The sequence below is a fragment of the Chrysemys picta genome, chromosome 7 (genome assembly GCF_011386835.1).
Source record: "Chrysemys picta bellii isolate R12L10 chromosome 7, ASM1138683v2, whole genome shotgun sequence".
In the NCBI taxonomy this organism is placed as follows: domain Eukaryota; kingdom Metazoa; phylum Chordata; order Testudines; family Emydidae; genus Chrysemys; species Chrysemys picta.
This window is the reverse complement of record NC_088797.1, coordinates 98275914-98295378: the sequence shown is the minus strand read 5'-3', so window position 1 is coordinate 98295378 and position 19465 is coordinate 98275914. Positions and strand designations below refer to the sequence as shown.

General features: G+C 38.8%; 1 protein-coding gene across 1 annotated transcript in view; it reads right to left on the bottom strand.

Moving 5' to 3' along the window:
- Nucleotides 1–19465, bottom strand: part of CC2D2B (coiled-coil and C2 domain containing 2B) — an 88306-nt gene that overhangs the window by 34062 nt on the left and 34779 nt on the right. The window contains exons 17-24 of the mRNA XM_065553625.1: nucleotides 17361–17508; nucleotides 16890–17028; nucleotides 14867–15070; nucleotides 12856–12948; nucleotides 11384–11478; nucleotides 8509–8679; nucleotides 6395–6435; nucleotides 2183–2208 (exon numbers count right to left, since the gene is read on the bottom strand). Of these exons, the coding sequence (XP_065409697.1) occupies nucleotides 2183–2208; nucleotides 6395–6435; nucleotides 8509–8679; nucleotides 11384–11478; nucleotides 12856–12948; nucleotides 14867–15070; nucleotides 16890–17028; nucleotides 17361–17508 (917 nt within the window). The remainder of the gene's footprint in view (nucleotides 1–2182; nucleotides 2209–6394; nucleotides 6436–8508; nucleotides 8680–11383; nucleotides 11479–12855; nucleotides 12949–14866; nucleotides 15071–16889; nucleotides 17029–17360; nucleotides 17509–19465) is intronic.

The following is a 19465-nucleotide window of genomic DNA, read 5'->3' as shown; positions in this document are numbered from 1 at the left end:
ATCAATTTAAATTTAGAGTCATCATTATACATCAGTGGAGTCCAGCCTGTGGCCCCTGGAGGCTCTAGACTGTGGCCCTGAATGGTGAGTGTTAAGAAGAAAATATGTATTTCATTTTTAATAGGAAATGTGTTCTCTGAGCTGTGTCTTAAAACTTTTAAATTGCAGTGTTTGAATTGACCCCATTACAATAGGGAGACAGTAAGGGGCACTTGGAGCGCTATCCCTTCCCTGGGGCAGTTGTGTAATAGTTCCCCTGGTGGCCACCTGCTGCATCATAGGAGGAAGAAAGAGTAATTCTGGCTATGCCATTTGCCTGCTTTCCTACTGGACTATCGGAGCCCCAGGGAGGGCAGGATAGGAATTCAACTGGCACTGCCTGAGACTAGGGGAGCACTTAGTAAAGGATGGCTCTCCTTTCCATACACAGCCGTCAAGGGCAGCCCAGAAAAAAAGGAAAGAAAGAGAATTTGAGAACCAGCAACCAGTTATCACACTCTAATTCTTTGCTTTGTCTCAGCATTGATTAGAGCAGGTCAGGTAATTATGGTACCAACAGGCCCTCCCAAGCAATAACCAGACCACAGTGCACTCTGATCACTCTTCCTCCCAACCCCAGCATACTCCTTCCTAACCTTGAAATGCTCCTGTGACAGGGGCTGTGGGAAAGGAGACACAGAAGCCATCTATGATTTCTCTATGCCCACTGGGACTAACCCAGGGATCGGCAACCTTTGGCTCACGGACCATCAGGGAAATCCACGTGGGCTGGGACGGTTTGTTTACCTGCAGCATCTGCAGGTTCGGCCGACTGAAGCGCCCACTGGCTGCGGTTCGCTGTTCCAGGCCAATAGGGGCTGCAGGAAGCCACATGGGCCGAGGATTGCCGATCCCTGGACTAACCCCTTGTTGGGGAAATCCCCAGCATGGGACCTGCAGGTGGTTCTGGCTCCCTTTAGACTGAGCGGTACAGAACAGAGAGCCCCAAAATGTTGATTGTGGCCCTTGACCTTTTTGAAATAATATTCAGTTCTCAGGCTGAAAAGGTTGGAAACCACTGCTGTCCAAAATCAGAAAATACGCATTTTGAGAAGTTACCATAAAAATACATATTTAATTATAATAATGAAACTGAAATCCCTCAAAATACCAGAGGTGCTGAAGCAAAAACAGGCTGTAACAGAACAAAGGATTGGAGATCTTTTTAACGAATAAGAACAAATTCTTAAATGTCAGGGGGAATTTTGTCCCAAATCAATATATTGGTGAGGGACCATTTAAATAAGTATTGACACAGCAGATACGGTTACAAAAAAGAAAGTAAAACTTTGCCCTCTTATCCATTGTCAAAATATTGTTTGAAGCCTTTGTCATTCCTTTTAAATAGGGCTGTCAAATGATTAAAAAAATTAATTGAGATTAATAGCGCTGTTAAACAATAACAGAATACCATTTCTTTAAATATTTTTGGATGTTTTCTACATTTTCAAATATATTGATTTCAATTACAACACAGAATACAAAGTGTACAGTGCTCACTTTATATTTATTTGTGATTACAAATATTTGCACTGTAAAAAAACAAAAAATAGTATTTTTCAGTCTAATACAAGTACTGTAATTCAATCTCTTTCAAAGTTGTAAAAGTTGAATTTACAAATTTAGAATTATGTACAAAAAAATAACTGCATTCAAAAATAAAATTTAAAACTTTAGAGCCTACAAGTCCACTCAGTCCTACTTCAGCCAATTGCTCAGACAAACAAGTTTGGTTACAATTTGCAGAAGATAATGCTGTCTGGTTCTTGTTTACAATGTCACCTGAAAGTGAGAACAGGTATTCGCATGGCACTGTTGTAGCTGGCGGTGCAAGATATCTGCTCGATAACGATCCAAAGCAGAGCCGACTGACGCATGTTCATTTTCATCCTCTGAGTCAGATGCCACCAGCAGAAGGTTCATTTTCTTTTTTTGGTGGTTCGTGTTCTGTAGTTTCCACATCTGAGTGTTGCTCTTTTAAAACTTCTGAAAGCATCCTCTACACCTTGTTCCTCTAAGATTTTGGACAGCACTTCAGATTCTTAAACCTTAGGTTGAGTGCTGTAGCTATCTTTAGAAATCTCACATTGGTACCTTCTTTGCGTTTTGTCGAATCTGCTGTGAAAGTGTTCTTAAAACAAACATGTGCTGGGTCATCATCTGAGACTGCTATAACATGAAACATATGGCAGAATGTGGGTAAAACAGGACAGGAGATATACAATTCTCCCCCAAGGAGTTCAGTCACAAATTTAATTAATGCATTATTTTTTAATGAGCATCCTCAGCGTGGAAGCATATTGTCTGGAATGGCGGCCGAAGCATGAAGGGGCATACGAATGTTTAGCATATCTGGCACGTAGATATCTTGCAATGCCAGCTACAAAAGTCCCATGCGAACACCTATTCTGACTTTCAGGTGACATTGTATATAAGAAGCAGGCAGCAGTATCTCCCATAAATGTAAACAAACTTGTTTGTCTTAGCGATTGGCTGAACAAGAAGTAGGACTTGTAGGTTCTAAAGTTTTACATTGTTTTGGTTTTGAGTGCAGTTATGTAACAAAAAATCTACATGTGTTAGTTACACTTTCATGATAAAGAGATTGCACTACAGTACTTGTATGAGGTTAATTGAAAAATACAATTTCTTTTGTTTATCATTTTTACAGTGCAAATATTTGTAATAAAAAATAATAATACAAAGGGAGCACTGTACAGTTAGTATTCTGTGTAGCAATAGAAATTAATATATTTGAAAAAGTAGAGAAACATCCAAAATATTTAATACATTTCAATTGATATTCTACTGTTTAACAGTGTGATTAATCACGATTACTTTTTTTAATCGCAATTAATTTTTTGAGTTAATCACGTGAGTTAACTGCGATTAATCGACAGCCCTACTTTTAAACAATACAAAATGATTCAATCTTTTTTTGGGGGGGAAGGTTGTTTGTTTGAGTAATTTAAGTTATTTACCTCACTTAGAGGATCAGATGTGTATGATGAGTTGCCTGATAGTAGATGTCTACTCCGGGACAGCTGATTAATTGCATATGCTGGCAAATGAACACCTGTTGGTCTTTAGATATAAAACATGAATGACATACACATTTCAACCAGCTTTTCTTTTTAATCTACATGGCAATTGTTTGTATTAGTTCATTATTTACAGATGCTCAGATAATTAGTTACTATTACAGATTCTATACATACTTATAAAGAACATCTAACAAAATCAGTAAGACAAATCAAAACATAAATCCCTAAAATGAAGAAATGTCTAAAGCTTTATGGGCCTGATCATGCAGCCACTCCATTGTTCCAGTCCAAATCTCACTGAAGTCATTTCAATTTGGACACATTATGCCTCCCGGCGCTGCCATGGTACTGGTGTGCCAGGTCTGCAGGAATGCCATTTCAGCTTTTGGGGGCAGAGGGGTAACTTTAACCATGATTCCAGGGGCTACTTAGACACCTGAAAATTCTAGGTTTTTTTGGCAAATAACTTAGAAATTAGCTTACAGGAGCACTGTATCTACTTCCTATTTTAAAAAAGAAAAATATATATACAACACCAATTAAAGCCATATTTTATATTTATATGTAAATTTAGGACAACCAGGAGATAATACAGCAAGGTATTCACAATCCCAAGCCTTGCGGTATCAGTTTTGGAGCCTTAACACAGATACAAGAAACACAAGTTTGATACTTTGATACACTATTTTTAGAGATAAATAAAAATAAATAAAATCTGCTTACTTTCTCTAACAGACACACTCTGTTACTGCCATTATCTATTCCATTTTAGTCTATAGTTTTTCATTCTAAAACCACATTTACTTAATTTTAACATACGCAATTTTTTTCTCTTTTATTAAGAACGGGATTTAATTTTTCTAATTCTTTTGGCATTTATGTTTACCAATCACAATCATGGACATGACTCACTAACATCTGACTCTATCATTACTATTAGAATCAGACTTGGAACCACATTTGTTTTTGTACAAATTTTAAGTTATTTTACAGATATAATTAAAAATACAATTTGAAAATAAGTGACCATCTGCATGGTGTCTATAGTTATGTGTTTAGCTAATTGATTTTAAATGGGCACTGCTAAGGTGAGTACAAACTAAATTTACATTCTAGAAAGATACTATTATTTGATTGTACCACTTTAAATAAATACTAACAAAGCACAATATGGTAATAAAAGTAATAATGATAATTACTCCAGCCAGGACAGATTAGGCATTTTAGAACTCACTACTCAAACAATTAATTTTAAGCATAAGAGAGAAATAAAATTATTAAATGCACAGACCCCAGACAAAAAAACTAAAATAACAGTACTATAATCCTTAAACGTTGAAAGAATAAAATTACAGAGAATATATGTGCACTGCACATTTTGACAGGAAGTAGCAAGAAACAACAACAAGAATAATATTATTGTGTGTTAGAGAGAGTGTGTGGGGGGAGACTGTGTGTGTGTGTGTGTGTGTGTGTATGTGTGTGAGTGAGAGAAAGAGACTGTGTGTGTGCCTGAGTATGTCTGCGCCTGTCAGATGAGCTTGTTCAGTACAGCAGCAGCCACAGCTCCCCCTCCTGAGCCAGAGGCATCAGCATAGACAGGCTACCTGTCCCCCAACCCCAGCAGAGACCCATTAGGGCACAGCCACCGCTTACATCAGGCGAGCTCCCCCCATGCCGCACCAGCCGTGGATCAGCATCCCAAAGAAGGGGAGACTTCTTTGGGAAGTATGAGAGAGAGAGTGAGTGTGAGAGAGAGGGAGAGTGTCTGTTGGGGGAGTGTGGGAAGGGTGGTGGAAGCTGGGCTGCCAGAGAGCAGCTGCTGTGGGCTGGGGACCCAGTTCTGGGAGAGGTGGATACAGGAGAGCAAAGACAATTTTGGGGTGGCTATAGTTTCCACAAGCACCCCCAGCACCATGCCTGTTGGTAAAATTATAATGTGGTTTGAAACTCGGGGGGAGGGAAGAGTGCCTCTCCACCCTCCTTAAATGGCACCCCTGTTGGTCTGCTTCTCCAGCGAGCTCAGCTTCCACAGAAACATAGTTATCCCTAAGACTATGATATTCCATTTCTATTAATTATAAAGTCCTTTGATAACATGTTAAACTTCATGCAGTTTTTAGGCAAAATAAACTTCAGCCCAAAGGCCCAATCTGAATGACCCCTCCCAACACTTGCCAGCTTTTGATTCTGCATTTATGAGCAGCTGGTGAGGCTGTCTCTCTCAGGGACACAATTTCCACATTTTAGCTAGATGGACTCTCACTTCTCTTTGACTGAAATTTTCATAAATTATATTTGGGCGCGTTAAACTATTGCTGAGTCTCTTTCATGTTGTAGTTTTGTTTTATTTTCACACTAATCTCAGAACCACAGTGAATTTTTTCTTTACATTTGGGCTATTGTAATATACCATGGATGAAATAATGAATAAACCATCTCTAAGTTAATTATTGTTGCTAAATATGATTTGCATTCTGTGAAGGAATCAGCCTATCCATTATTGCAAACAATGTCCAATTGCATGAAAGTTATAGACTGTTGTTTTGTAATGCTAATTATTTGCATAGCAAGTTTGGAATGAGGCACACATTCTTAGATGCATACTCTCTCAAGGCATTTACTTTTTCTTTGTTTCAGATAAACAAGAGCTCAGAACTGCACAAGAATTTGATTGGATTTGGCAACCATTATGCTAGACATCTGTACTCTCACAAACTGTTCCTACACATTTATACACTGAATTAGTCTTTCACTATGCAGCTGAACTCCAAATAAATGAAAGGATTGCACACTTTGTTACTTTTGTAGGCCGAGCACATTGCACACACCAGGGCCTCCTTTCATTCCTCCATTTCCCCCGCAGCTCCAACAAGTTCCCTGTGAGCCACCTTCCCGTCCCTATTTCAAGGACTCCATGCAACCTGCCTCCAACACTCTCCTCCCTCATGCCCCAGTCTCTACATATCCCCTCACTGCTACATGCTAGGGGCTCATTGTGCCCCCCAATTCCCTCCTCCCCCACATACCAGAGGCTCAGTGTGTCCATGTTCCCATACAAGGGTCCCCTGTTCTTCCTTCTCTGCCAGGGGCTCAGTGTGTCCTCCTCTTCCTGTCTCTGCCACATTCTAGGGCCTGTATGTGGCCCCACTGTCCCCCATGCCTTAAACCATTGTCCCTCATTCTCTCCCCATGCCAGGGGCTGTGTGCTCCCTTCATTTTCCCCTCTCCACCCAATTCTTGCCTTCCCCCCAAATCAGGGTTCCCATTCTTCCCCCTGCCAGACATTCTGTGTGCCCCCATTTCCCCACATTCAAGGGTCTCTGTATGCTCCCAACATCCCATTTCCCCCCTCCCACCTTTGCCCCTTGTTCTCTCCCCATGCCAGGGGGTCTGTGTGCTCCCTCATCTCTCCTCTCAACACCATTCTCCCCTTCAGGGTCCCCATTCTTCCCCCTGCCAGGTGTTCTGTATGACCCCATTCTCCCCATTTCCAAAATGCCAGGGTTTCACTCTACTGCTTCATTTCTCCTTCCCCATATTTTCCCCTTCTTTACCATGGCAGGAGCTTTGTGTCCCCCCTCATTCTTCCCCACCTCATGCCAGCAACCTGTCTGGCTCCGATGGCCCCCATACCATTGTCCCCCATTTCCCCCCTCAGGCCCAGGGCTTTGTGTCCCCCACATTCCATCCACCTTCTAATTTCTTTTCTTTATGCCTTAGAGATACAAACAGAAATGCCATCACATGGAATGTTAGACCTTGCTTTGCTCAGCCATAAAGTATAATAAAGAGTCAATGTCTTCATGAATTGAGTCTACAGTACAAGTATTGAAAGTCATGAGCTTCTCCTACTTTATCCAAATAATAAAGTACTAATATTTTAAACAAGTTTTTAAATGATAGAATGTTTGTCAAAACTATGCCAATGACATGTAATGTATCACTTTGAATACATTTTTCTGTAAATACTTTCATTTCCTACTTTATGCCTTCACAGTATGTTAGCCTTAATGAAAATGTTTCTCATGATGCAGTAGCTCTTAAACCAGGCTTGGTGTGTTAAAATATGTCTATTTAGATTAATATTTGTGGTAGCTAGAAAGAAAATTGTGCTCATCCAATGTAAATAGCAACTGTTTTTGTTTGCTGTATTATAAAACTTATATGATGTTTTTAAATTTAGTTCCAACTTGCAAATACTATCCTTTTCAGCGCAAGCTTCACTTAATTTTCCAGTCTTACTAGAAGAATATTTCTAAAACTTAAATGAGTAATTACATAAAACAGTAAAGGAAAATATTAAGTGGGGGAAGACAACATAGTCTATACTTGTAAAAAAATAGCTGATGCAGTCATTCAGTTGCAGTCATGAAAAAATACTAAATTCTATGAGACTTACAAACTGATCTTCATTTTAGAGGCAAAATATTAAACAAACTATTACTACCAGAAAGTGCATATGGGTCAAAAGTTACATTATGAGCAACTTAATCAGTAAAACTGGCTAACAAATTATAGTCTCTAATTAATAACATTTTCTGTCAGATACCATACGATGTCCCAGCCTAGTTAACTTCCTTTTTTTCCTTTCTGTACTATAACTGATAGCTCATACTTTGATGCAGACGGTTAGTTCAATCCCAGCTAAGCAGTATCCAGAAAAGAGCTGAACATATCAAATACCAATCAATCAGTTACAAGAAGTCTCATCATACTTTCCATCCTGTGAGTAGAAGGTAGAGCACTCCACCAGATCACCATCTGGGAGTGCAAAAGGAAAGAGTGCTGCTTTGTGGAATTCTTCCTTGCATAAAGTCCTCTGCCGGATTGGACATCTATACATGGGTTGGGAGCAGGACTTGGGAGACTGCCATGCAAATGCCACAGTATTCTGACCCAATCCTGGAAAACTTTTCTGGGCAAGTTATTGCTGATCCTAAGGTGGTTTTACACATCTACCAAAGCATATGGTCTGACCTGCTATGTCAATTCCTATGTTCCTGATCATAGTGCAGAAAATTGCATTTCTGGGGGAAAAATCTGTATATTTATGCAGCAATAACTATACAGTAGAGCTGTATTCTGGTTGGCTGAAACAATTCCATGTCAATATAAGCAGCATTTAACACATAACAGAACTATCTACAGCATACTGTTCCTTACAGATAAAATACAGATTTCACTGGAGTTGAATAACTAACAAACTCCTATAATCTGCACTTTTGGTCAGTTACACTTTTTATTCTTTTAAGTGAGATCTATAAAACTATGCGAATACTCTTAGAAGGGAAATGGTAGAAACTAAATTAGACAAAACTCTAGAAAAGATTAATTAGGGAACAATCCTGAACTACGTGGAGGATGTACCAAATTACCTAATAGGTTTTTACCATCCCTAACTTCTGTTTCTATGGTTTCCTACCTAATAACTGTTGGATTTCTTGTAGGAATGTTATAAGCTCTCAATACTCTGATAAGAATCTTAACATCTCCATCAGAGACTGTCTGCGCTGGAACTTTTTTTCTTTCTTTTCTTTGCGGCTTTAAATGTCTTCTGCGTTCACCTATCTTAAAAACTGCATTCCTCAAATGGCTAGATAGAGTTGAAAATGTTTTAATCAGCTTTATAAGTAAACATCTTCCTTTATTATACATGATTTAAGAAAATGGAAAATTTGTTACCTTTCTATGATTGTCCTCAACCCGAAGGCTCCACAAAGTCCACTACAGACCTTACCATGCAAATCTAATTCACCTGGGAAACATTTAGAAACTACAGTGAAATGTGCAATACAAGCCCCCTATAGTCAGATATGTAGGACAAAAGAAGAATTTTCACCCTTCCCTAAAATCAGTAATATTGATCCATTTTGGGACCACTGTTTGGAACATCCTCCTGCCAAAAGGAGATTTCTGCAACAGAATGAAGGTAAAGCTTGTAGTGCTTTAAAAAAAAGTGTTGATTGATGAGCAGCTGACAGCTTTACAGATTTCCTTTAAAGTACCTGATGCCCTTTCTACCCAGAATGCTACAATGGAAAGTGTTGAGTAGATTCTGTTCTCTTTTGTAATCAAGGCTAAGTATGTTTCAGTGATACAAAACTCAATCCACCTAACTACAGAGATTTGCAAGCTTTCAAGTTCTGATGCATAGGGTGGAAGAAAATGAATTAAGATTATGTTTTCCAGAGTTAGAACCTATCAGTATGAATGAATCATTTATGAAAGCTTCTACCGCTATAAGCATATCCCAGATAAGGAAGATAGGTGCCAGTGTTGGTTTGTGTAGAAATGCTGTGTTAAAGAACCTTGATACCATTGGATGTAGTCTGGATTGGGATGCAAGAGTAGACTCTGTCATAGGAGATTATGCCACCTGGGAAAATGGAGTGGAGACTTCTGAAATATCTCCATTAAGTCAAAATACTATGGTCTTTGGTTATAAAAAATAACAAGTTTTCCTTCCATTATCTTCTGAATTACTCTAACTTCATGCCAGCAGAGAAAGGAAAGCATAGAGAAGCAGGTTTTGATATCTGTGAGCCAGGTGTATTTCCAGTGATCTTTGATCCGCTTCCCAAGTCTAGAAGAGTCTTGCCTTTGGTTTAATCTTAATGCAGTTAGGTACACCTCTCTTGATATCACCCCAACACTTCCTAGTTCAGGGAAGTGTTCCAAATTCTATCCACGGACAGCTTAGCCAGTCCACTTATCTGTTCGTTGTCACTGTTGCATGGGTAACCCTGATACAGTTTAGGTGATCTTCCTTGCATAGAAAATAATCTGCATTACTTCTGCATTTAGACTTGAGTTTTGTGTTCTAAGATCCACTATAGAATAACCTAGAACAGGACCCTGGAGCTCTCCCCCTCAGAGATGGACTGGGCTTGGGAGTGTTCTAGTTTTTCACACCAAGAGTCCTTGATTGATGAGAATGATCCAGTTTGCTGAACCTTCGGAGCTGAAAAGTACTGACCTTCCCTTCCCATTGCCCCTAGGTATGGTGGGAAGCATAGGCCCCAACTAATGATGCAAACTCTGAGCTCTTTCCTTGGCAGAGCGAGACCTGCTAGTTGTGAACAATCATACTAGAGTCCTGCTTCTATTGCTTCTGACGGGTCTCATAACAGACAGAGCATCTCTTGGCCTCTGGTTTTCCTTGTTTGGCCCACACTGTCGTTATGCAAGGAGTGAGAAACTGAGAAGAGCTCAGCAGGTGGTCTCATTTGGAGAATAAAGCCTCTAAAATTTCAGCCTAAAGAAATGGAGGAAATGGGGAGGGCCTGACTCACTGTTGCTGCAAAATCTACTTTAAATGCTAAGATTGCAATGGATAATGTGGGAGCACTGAACAGCTGCTGTTTGTACCACCACAGGCAGAGAATCTAACAAAAGAGTAGAAGGGGTAGGCCAAGTCCCAGGGTCTTGAGGACAAGTCTGAACTGCCTCTGGTATTTTCAGGAAGAGAGCAGCAGCTAAAATGTCTTAGACTGAGGGAAGAGGTCAGAATCAAGATAATTTCCCATGCTGATAATTCTGACTCCCTTCTGAAATATTGCTTGATAGATTCATGAATAAGGAACTGCAAAGAGAATTCATTTAATCTCATCAAGTTTTGTTTTGTTTTTTAAATTTGATTTCCACTTTTAATATTTACAATTTATATAGTATTCTTTTTGACACTTTTCATATAAATGTAATTTAGAAGATAAAGATGATAGGAACTATTCCTGAAAAATATGATGGATTCCTGGTTACGGATTCCTGTTTTTTCCAAAAGAAGCAAACTTTCTGAAGTTTAGGTTCCATTTGAGAACCAATTCTGCATTCCTAACACAGTAACTCCTGAGGATATATACCAAAAAGGATATAGAGACCAAAAATGAAACCTGGTAACCTGATATTCCCCAAGCAAGTCCTGCACAGAAGCAAGATTAGCAAGTTTATGCAATACTAAAACTAGAACATTTTCAGAATAGAACCATACATTTAAAAAATTACCAATTAAAACATTCTTTCTATTTTTCTACCTATTCCCTCCAAAAGTTCATACTGCGAACTGTTAAAGAATCACTTTTAAAATGACTATCACCTAAAATGTTCTTTTTAGCTTTTAGCCAACTCACATCCATTAAACTCAGTGAGAGTCATGTGGCTAAATTCTCATATACCAATTTGAAAATATATAGTATTACAAAGGTGCCAAGTAAAATATTACATTAATAAAGTAATGCATTTGCATACATTCATAATCTTTTGATACATTCATTAATTCAAAGTTTAGTTTTTAATTATACCTCATAGATATAATTTCTTCATAATCGCTCACAATATCCATTAAATTAAATTTGTGCTTAACTTTGACAAGTCGCTTTAAAATTAGTTTTCTCATCTGCAAAAAATAATTGAGTTTTTAATGAATTTAACATCTCTAAAATGAAAATTCACATTTGTAAATATATAGGCAGGAATTCTCCACTATGGCACTTTCATGCTACAGTGCCCTGGATCTGGCCAGGGGAGGATCCCCGAGTTCAGAATTCTTCAAAGCAGCTTACACTGCTTTGCAAGTCCACTACTGCAAGCCCCAGCAAATAGGTCGCAGATTAGATGGAAGGGAAAGTGAGGTAGTGTAGACATCACAGATACCTCTATTACTGCTCTGCCTTATGCTGCAAACCATGTGGCAGCCTGAAGAGGTCACGACAACTTAGACAACTTCCCCAGGCTGCCTTAGTTATGCTGGTGATCATTTTGGCCCCTGCAGCAGACTGGAATCTGCAAAGATGGCATTAAGCCACTTTCCTCCCACAACCTGTGTTGAGAGATTTGTGCTGTACCTCTTAGATCTGCAGCACAAAATTTCACCCACTGAATTAACGTACATGATGATTCTAATGGGCAGAAAACTTCTCCCCACACTCAGGTTGAGTAATTTGGCTGCACATTGATAAAGTCCCCTGGGGGCAACCGAGGAGAAATCCTTGACCCTAATCTTCTTAGTCAAGAGTGTCATGAAACAAACTCCCATTACAACCAGCTAAGAAGAAAAAGATTCAAAGCCCCCTCCACCTTCTCTAGTGTATCCCTGCCTCCATTACTTACATTTGTTCACCACTACTGGACTTTGTGTATGGCAGCAATGGAGTAATTTTCTAAAATATCAATTTCTTAAATTCTACTTCTGAAGATGCTGAGGTGCTATTACTTCAATAAGAGTTAAGAGGACTCAACACGCCACAGGAATTACTCAGCATCTTACAGATGTGAGCCCTTGGTCTGGGCCCTAGTCATTGTCACTCTGCTGCTAATGCATACAGTGCAGTGACAGACATTGGTAATGGAACATGGTGCCCCTCACCTCTAGATCATCAGCTGAATTCCAGTGCTGGCTGGTAGGAACCAGAAGCCATCACCATCTGATAGCTATTCAGTATTCTATACAAAATTAATTGGTGATCTCAGTCCAATTGAGGACAGGTGTCCAGCTCACCAAAAACACAATCACAAATGACTCCCTTATTTAAAGTCTGGAAGCCAAGGATTGTCTGGGTACAGAGACTCAGCTCCAGAAGTCATCTCTTCAGAAAAGGTTTTAGGTTCATTAGTGAAGAAGTTTGGACTGCTGCTGCACATTCTACTGCTATTCATTTTCTAGTACATTTCAATCCAACATTGTAATAAGTATTACTTTCACATTACAGATTCTGAAAAGAAAAAGTCATTTTTCTCATAGCCTATACAGTCATGTCAATATTTGTTGACATACCTTCCTTATAAAGTTGCCAGACCTAATCCTTTGAGCAGTAATAGGATCCACATCTGTCATTGATATATCCTTCTCTAACTGGCTTTCATATTCCTGAATATAGAATTAGGTAATTTTCCTGGATCACACACTGATCTTTACAAAACTTTTTAAAGAAAACGAAGAGAGGCATTTAAACAACCTATATTATGTTCCACTTTTTAAAAACTATGATGAAATTAACAGAAGTTCCAGAATATGACATCTTTGCTGGATTCTCTCAAAGTGTATCCCTAAACACTTCACAAAGTTAAACATTTACAAAACTGTAACTAACAACAACAGTGGGAAAGGGAACTTAAAATATATAGGCAAGAGGAGAAATATGTGTTTCCCCATACATGAGCTGAAAACAAAAGGAGAGTCAAAGAGGTGCAGAAATACAGAAAAGCAGTTTTATGAAAACAGGAACGAAAGGGGAAAATGTGTTGGAACTAAAAGTAGTGAGACTGTGTGACAACACCAAGAAAAAAACTGATGCAAACTGAGCAGAGGGCAAAGGAAGAGAAGTAGGAAAAGAAAAAGTGCTTGAACCACCAGTTGTGAGGTTGTGTGAAAAGACAAAGAAAAAGCTGGTGGTAGTTGGAGACAGTCTATGGAGGGTTTTAAAAATAAGTAGAGCATTTCTGAAATGAATACTGCAATGAACTAGGGAGCCAGTGGGGAAATTTGAGAGGAAAACATGATTCTCTGTATGTGTGAGAAAATGAGCCAAAGTATTTTGCAGTTTGGAGAACTGGAACTTGGGGAGGCCATAGCCAATCAAGATGAGAGAAGATGAAAGCATGGAGGAGTTTCAGCCAAGATGAATCTGAAATAGTGATGGTGGCACACATAGTCCATGTTGTGGAGTGTGTGCTAGATAAAACTGCCACCCTAGGAGAAGGAGAAGAGTTTAGAGTCAGGGATGATGACAGAATAAGAGAAAAGGAGGCAAATGGAATATCTGAGTCAAGAAGGAAGACAGAGGAGATGGAGTGGTGCTGCAGGATTTTCCTCTGGCTGTATTTCCTGAGATATTTAGCTGAAGAAAATGAAGATGAAGCCACAAGATTACTTTGTGAGAGCATGCAGAGAGGCTAAACACAGAGAAGTCATTAAAGATGTCAAAACATATAAACAGCTGAATATCATCAGTGAACAATGCCAGCACTTCCCGATATTAACCATACTTGTGGGAGCATTGGAAATGCTATTCCAAAGTTCCCATTCTGTGGCCACTGTCTTTACTACATTTTGCATTCGATCTATGTTATGCATACTTACCCATGCATCCTAGAAAGAATACTGATGATCAAAGAAGGACCACAGGACAAAACAGGCAGTTCATAGAATCATAGAAGATTATGGTTGGAAGAGACCTCGGGAGGTCCAAACCTCTGCTCAAAGCAGGACCAACCCCACCTAAATCATCCCAGCCAGGGCAGTTGTATTAAAGGAGAATTACCAACACTGCCTAGAACTCGTTTGGTATCAGAAGGAGCTAGAGGGGACAAAAGACCAAGCAAAAGACATCCCTGAATATTTTTATTTAAAAAAATGTCATCAGGAGCATTCAGAAATAGCTAATATAACAGGATCCCAAGAACTGTCTATGTTTGCCCTAATTTTTTCTTAGCAGCACTAGAAGAATCTATGCTTGGGTTAAGGTCACAAAAAGCAATTATTTCCTAGATACTGAAAGCAATGTTGTCCAATTTATTGTGTTAAAATTTCAGGATCACATTACTCTGACTAGCACTTTACATCATTGAACTCAACAAGGACTACTTGAGTAATGAAGTGCTAGTCAACATGAATAAGGACATTGGAATCCTGCTCTTAAGCATTATATCATGATACTGTAAAAGATTACACATGTCCTTGCTGCATATAGAAATCAAATAGGAAGAGGAAAGTTGAATTCAACTACTGTGAAAAATGAAAGATTAATATTAAACTCAGATTGTCATATATAACATGAAACAAATACCTGAATGACTGCATCTGGTATCTCTCTATCATACAGTGGTATTTGCCGAAAATGGCAGAAATCTAATTGCTCTGAATTCCTAAGCTGCAACAGCTGGAAACGTTTACACTTTTTAATCTCTTCTTCAGTAACAAAGTTAAATTCTTCTTGCAGCTGTTCAAGACGAAAATATTTTGACACAGTTTGTTCCTTGGATCTTGCATACTGTTAGAGAAAGTAAAAGCAAGGTTCAAATATTTTAAAACTTTTTGGGTGATGATTAATAAATTTTGCTATTTGTTTTTATAAAGTGAAACTACTGGCTTGAGCCAAGCAAAGAACCAACAGGTTCTAAGTAAACGTCCCATACTTCTAACAATACATCTCAGTATGACCTGCAATACCATTGCTATTATTTGGGGCTTCTCTTCAACATAGATTTTATTATGTGAACAAAGGCCCACATTTTTTCTATTGGTATTAACTTTAAGGAGAAACAGACATTTGAGTTTGTATGGCATTTTTATTTGTTCTTTTTTTTTAAAAATCCACCTAGTATTTTTCTATGTCACAGAAATTAAATGACTGACTAATCCGTACTATCTCTGTATACATCCATTGGCCTACGAAATTCTAATGAAGATGTTTCTTAAAATAGCACGGTTCACGGACAATAGGTGGACCACAATCATTACTGAGTGGTACCCGCGAGAACAGAAAAGACAACCTGGTTGGCCTCCAAGAAGATGGGAAGATGACATTGTTAAACGTTTCAGACGAATGTGGAGAAGAAAGGCAAGAATGCGAGAAGAATGGTGGACGTGTTGTGATTGGCGCAGTCTTAATGATAGCTGAAGACAGATCGATCCAGGTGATCCAGATGCTTTGCTTAAAGTATATGTTGTAAAATATTACAAAGAGAAACAGAGTCTAAAACTACCACCTTTGAAGCAGCCTACTCAGTATCTACAAAGGGATCAAAGGAGACAACCCTTAGTCTTTCAAAAACTTCAAAATGAAAATTAAACTAGATTTTGTAGCAGTGAAGCCTCTTCTCGCTTTTGAAAAATTCCCCAAATTGCATAGTGAAGTCAGCTGTTCAGGCAGTGATCAGAAGTCATTACATGGACTCTCGAATAAGTCCACAGAGCCCCAGTAATTTTCAACTATTACCACTGCACCACATTTGACCACCACCTGGTTAATCTCTGCAGCTACTACTGAGCAGCTATAGGATCACCTAACTGACAGCAGTGTGTCTCTGGTAGGATGGCTCCTGTTTCCATGCGTAAAGTTAACTTCCTTCTGAATCCCTGAGATCCACAGAGTGAATGAAGTAGGGAAAACCCTATGAGGCTCCCCATCAGTGTGTTTTCCTCACCCCTGATCCTTCCGACAGATTTTGTCCTTCCTATCTCTAAATGATGTACTGAAATGACAAGACTTGAAACAGAAACAAAGAATAAAATTCATCAAACAAGATGGCTGCAAATTGTTTCATTCATTTGCTCTCCCGGGCTTCACCATCATTTGTTTTCATAGAATCCATAGATTGATGATCTAAGTCTGCTACGGTTCATCTAAACAATGGGGTAAGATTCATAGTGGGGTATGACACCAGAAGGAAGAATGACCAGAAAGAGTTCAGAGCAAATGACCAAAGTTAGGGAAAGGGAAAAGGATATGAGAGGAAGAAAAGGAGAGGGGGTAACTATCTGATTCAAGTAGAATCTAAAATAAAAATAGGCACACTTATAATTAGGGAGCAACACTTTCATCTTGTTGCTCCAAGTATATACATAAATTATTCAGCTTTGCTCCCACTTCTTTTGGCATCTCCAGAAATCTTGAACAGAAGTAGTCTCACAGTTCAGGCCCATATTATTTATAACCTTGGAGCCAAAGATCTCCTGTAAAAAATGCTTTAGTAGTCAATATCTAGAAATTCCCTAACTCCTGTCATGTTAGACTCAATACATAGTTTCTTCTAGAATCAATTATAAATTATTACAAATTCCTAATATTGAACTCTGCTAAACATTACCATAATGAATTCCATCAAATCTGAATACTCAGGGTCATTAGGATCAATCTTGACTTCTTTGGCCCATTCAGTAAGCTTCTGTCTGTCAGTGAACCACAAGAGTCCAGTAGCTATTTCTGCATTTATGTTTCTTGGCACACTAAAAAGAAATGCAAGACTTTCACTTATTTTGTCATACATTAGCTCCTATATACTATATACATAATGGTTTAGCAAACATTTCCAATTCTCACAGACATCATCAGGTTCAGTCTTATTCTAAGTCATGACTACAAGAAAAATAAAGATGGAAACACCCAAGAAATCTGTAGAAAATAGGTTAACTGTGGTCTACAGTAAATTAGCATTATACAGAACACCTTGCCATAAAGCAAATGATAATTTAGCATAACTTTTCCCATAGTATTAAACATGAGATGCTATTTAGTGAAACCTGTGACAATCTTATAGAAATATAAGATTTATTATTACCTGTAACAAGCAGAGATTATTTTCTGAGATACAGGGGCTAACGGAATTCCTTCCTCATCGACCGCCCAGGATAAGGAATACATTAGTTTTCCTGATGTCAAAAGACACATCTCTTCAGTTTCATTTTCATCCAGAAGAAAAGGTACATCTGTAAATTAAAAGTTGTTGGAAGAAAATAAATCATTATAATTAAATTTAAAGTTCTCTCTCGTTCAGCTTTCCCCCAGCTTTTGAAAGCTGAGATCTTCAGAAAAATGAACCCAAGTACACTGATCCTTCAACCCTGCCATTTGTTGTTAAAGGTCTACCCATCTTAATTTATACATCTTCCACACCCCAGTGACTAGTCTTTCACACCAGGATGCTTTCTTGATCTGGGGCCTAAAGGAGGAGAGCCATTCAACCCCCAGATCTTCGGGAATATGTACAGTTCCTTAGCAGATCTAGCAAAAATTTCTGACAGGCATCAATAGGCAGTTTGTGATCTGCTGGAGTGAGGAATTGACTGGGAGGGAATTCTGAAAAAACATGTCTATTCCCAATCCTTTTGAGATCTTCTTTACTGGTTCTTGGACTTGGCATCCAGATTCTGAATTAGAGGATATCTCCTTCCTCAGAACCACTGGCTGACTAGGCCAGTCACAAAAACTTGATATGAAAATGGCAAAACCATTGTGTTATACTTTCTCGGTGTGCCCAGGACTGAGGTTTACCTTGTTACCACCCCCTGCCTCAGCAAGAGAGAGATTTGTTGGTGCTAAACTGAGTCACAGATTCCTGTCACCCCAGTCTGTTAGCCATCCCAGTCAAACTTCTTAGGACTCTGCCAGTCCCTTCTTTGCTTTGAAGTTAACACTTGGAGCACACAAGTCCGTGAGCCCCCTTTAAGAGCATTCCCCTGTGATATCCAGTACCAGTCACTAGGCACTCTCAGTAATTAACAAGTCCACTATCTCCAAAGAGACAGTGTACACACCAACTTATTTGATTCAACCAAGAATTCACACTTTACTTAATATTACAGCACTGAGATCTACTTATGATAAATCAAAGAGAAGCTATTAACAAAGATAGATATTCAAGTGATACTGAGTAAGAGTAGTAGAAACAGATATGGTTACAACTGAAACAAAAGTATAACACATTTCTAAGAGACTAAACCTAACTTTAGCAAGCTACAATCCTTTGGCTAAAATAGTTTTCTCACCCTCAAAGTCCTTTTGCAGAGTTTGCTGATTTTCAGTCAAATCAAGATCCAAATTTTTCATGAATTACTCACCTCCACCAGGAGTGTTCTTCAGTGAAATGAATAAAAAATGTCCCTTTTGCTTTTCTTTATATTCCTCCCCACCCCCCAACTCACTGTTTTGACCCCAAAGACAAGACAACCCTCTCCCCACCACCCCCCCGGCCCATGGCTCTAGTATCTGGTGTCTTCCCATACTGATTTTTACATCCTGCCATCCCCCTGCCTTTTCCTGTTGACATACAAATGCAGCTCCAATTGTATTCAGCTCCACAATGCTTATTACATTAGAGACAAGGAAATAACTATCCTCGTTTCTGTCTGGAAGAAAACCTGTTTTTCCCTTTGTTTGGTTACAGATTTTAAAGCATAATATGGGTAAGTACTCATATATATATATACATATACACACACACACACACATTCATAATTATATTAATGACTAATGTGCCACTGGCTGTCAGTCAATATCTTACAAGATGCTCTGTACAGATAAATACTGTGGCAGCAATGTGTTAGATGTAGTGAATTTGTCAAGCCTTACAAGAGTTGCTCACAGGTTACTGAACCACCATTGGGCCTCTGTGTCACACATTGACTTACAGATTTCAAGTAACTCTTCGGAAACACAGTAAAACTCCCAGCAATCCTTAAAAAGGCTTTGTAGGAAACTTCTTAGAGGAGAGGTTAAAATCTACTGGCAAAATTTAGCAAAACAGGAAGCACTCACTGGTCCACTCAGATACTATATGCCAGAGAAAATAGCATGAAGAAGGCTCATTGAGATCCTCACTCTGTGGAAGTCTTGAGGCACCTCTTCCTCAGGGCTTGTTTACACAGAAATTTAGCATGCAGCAAA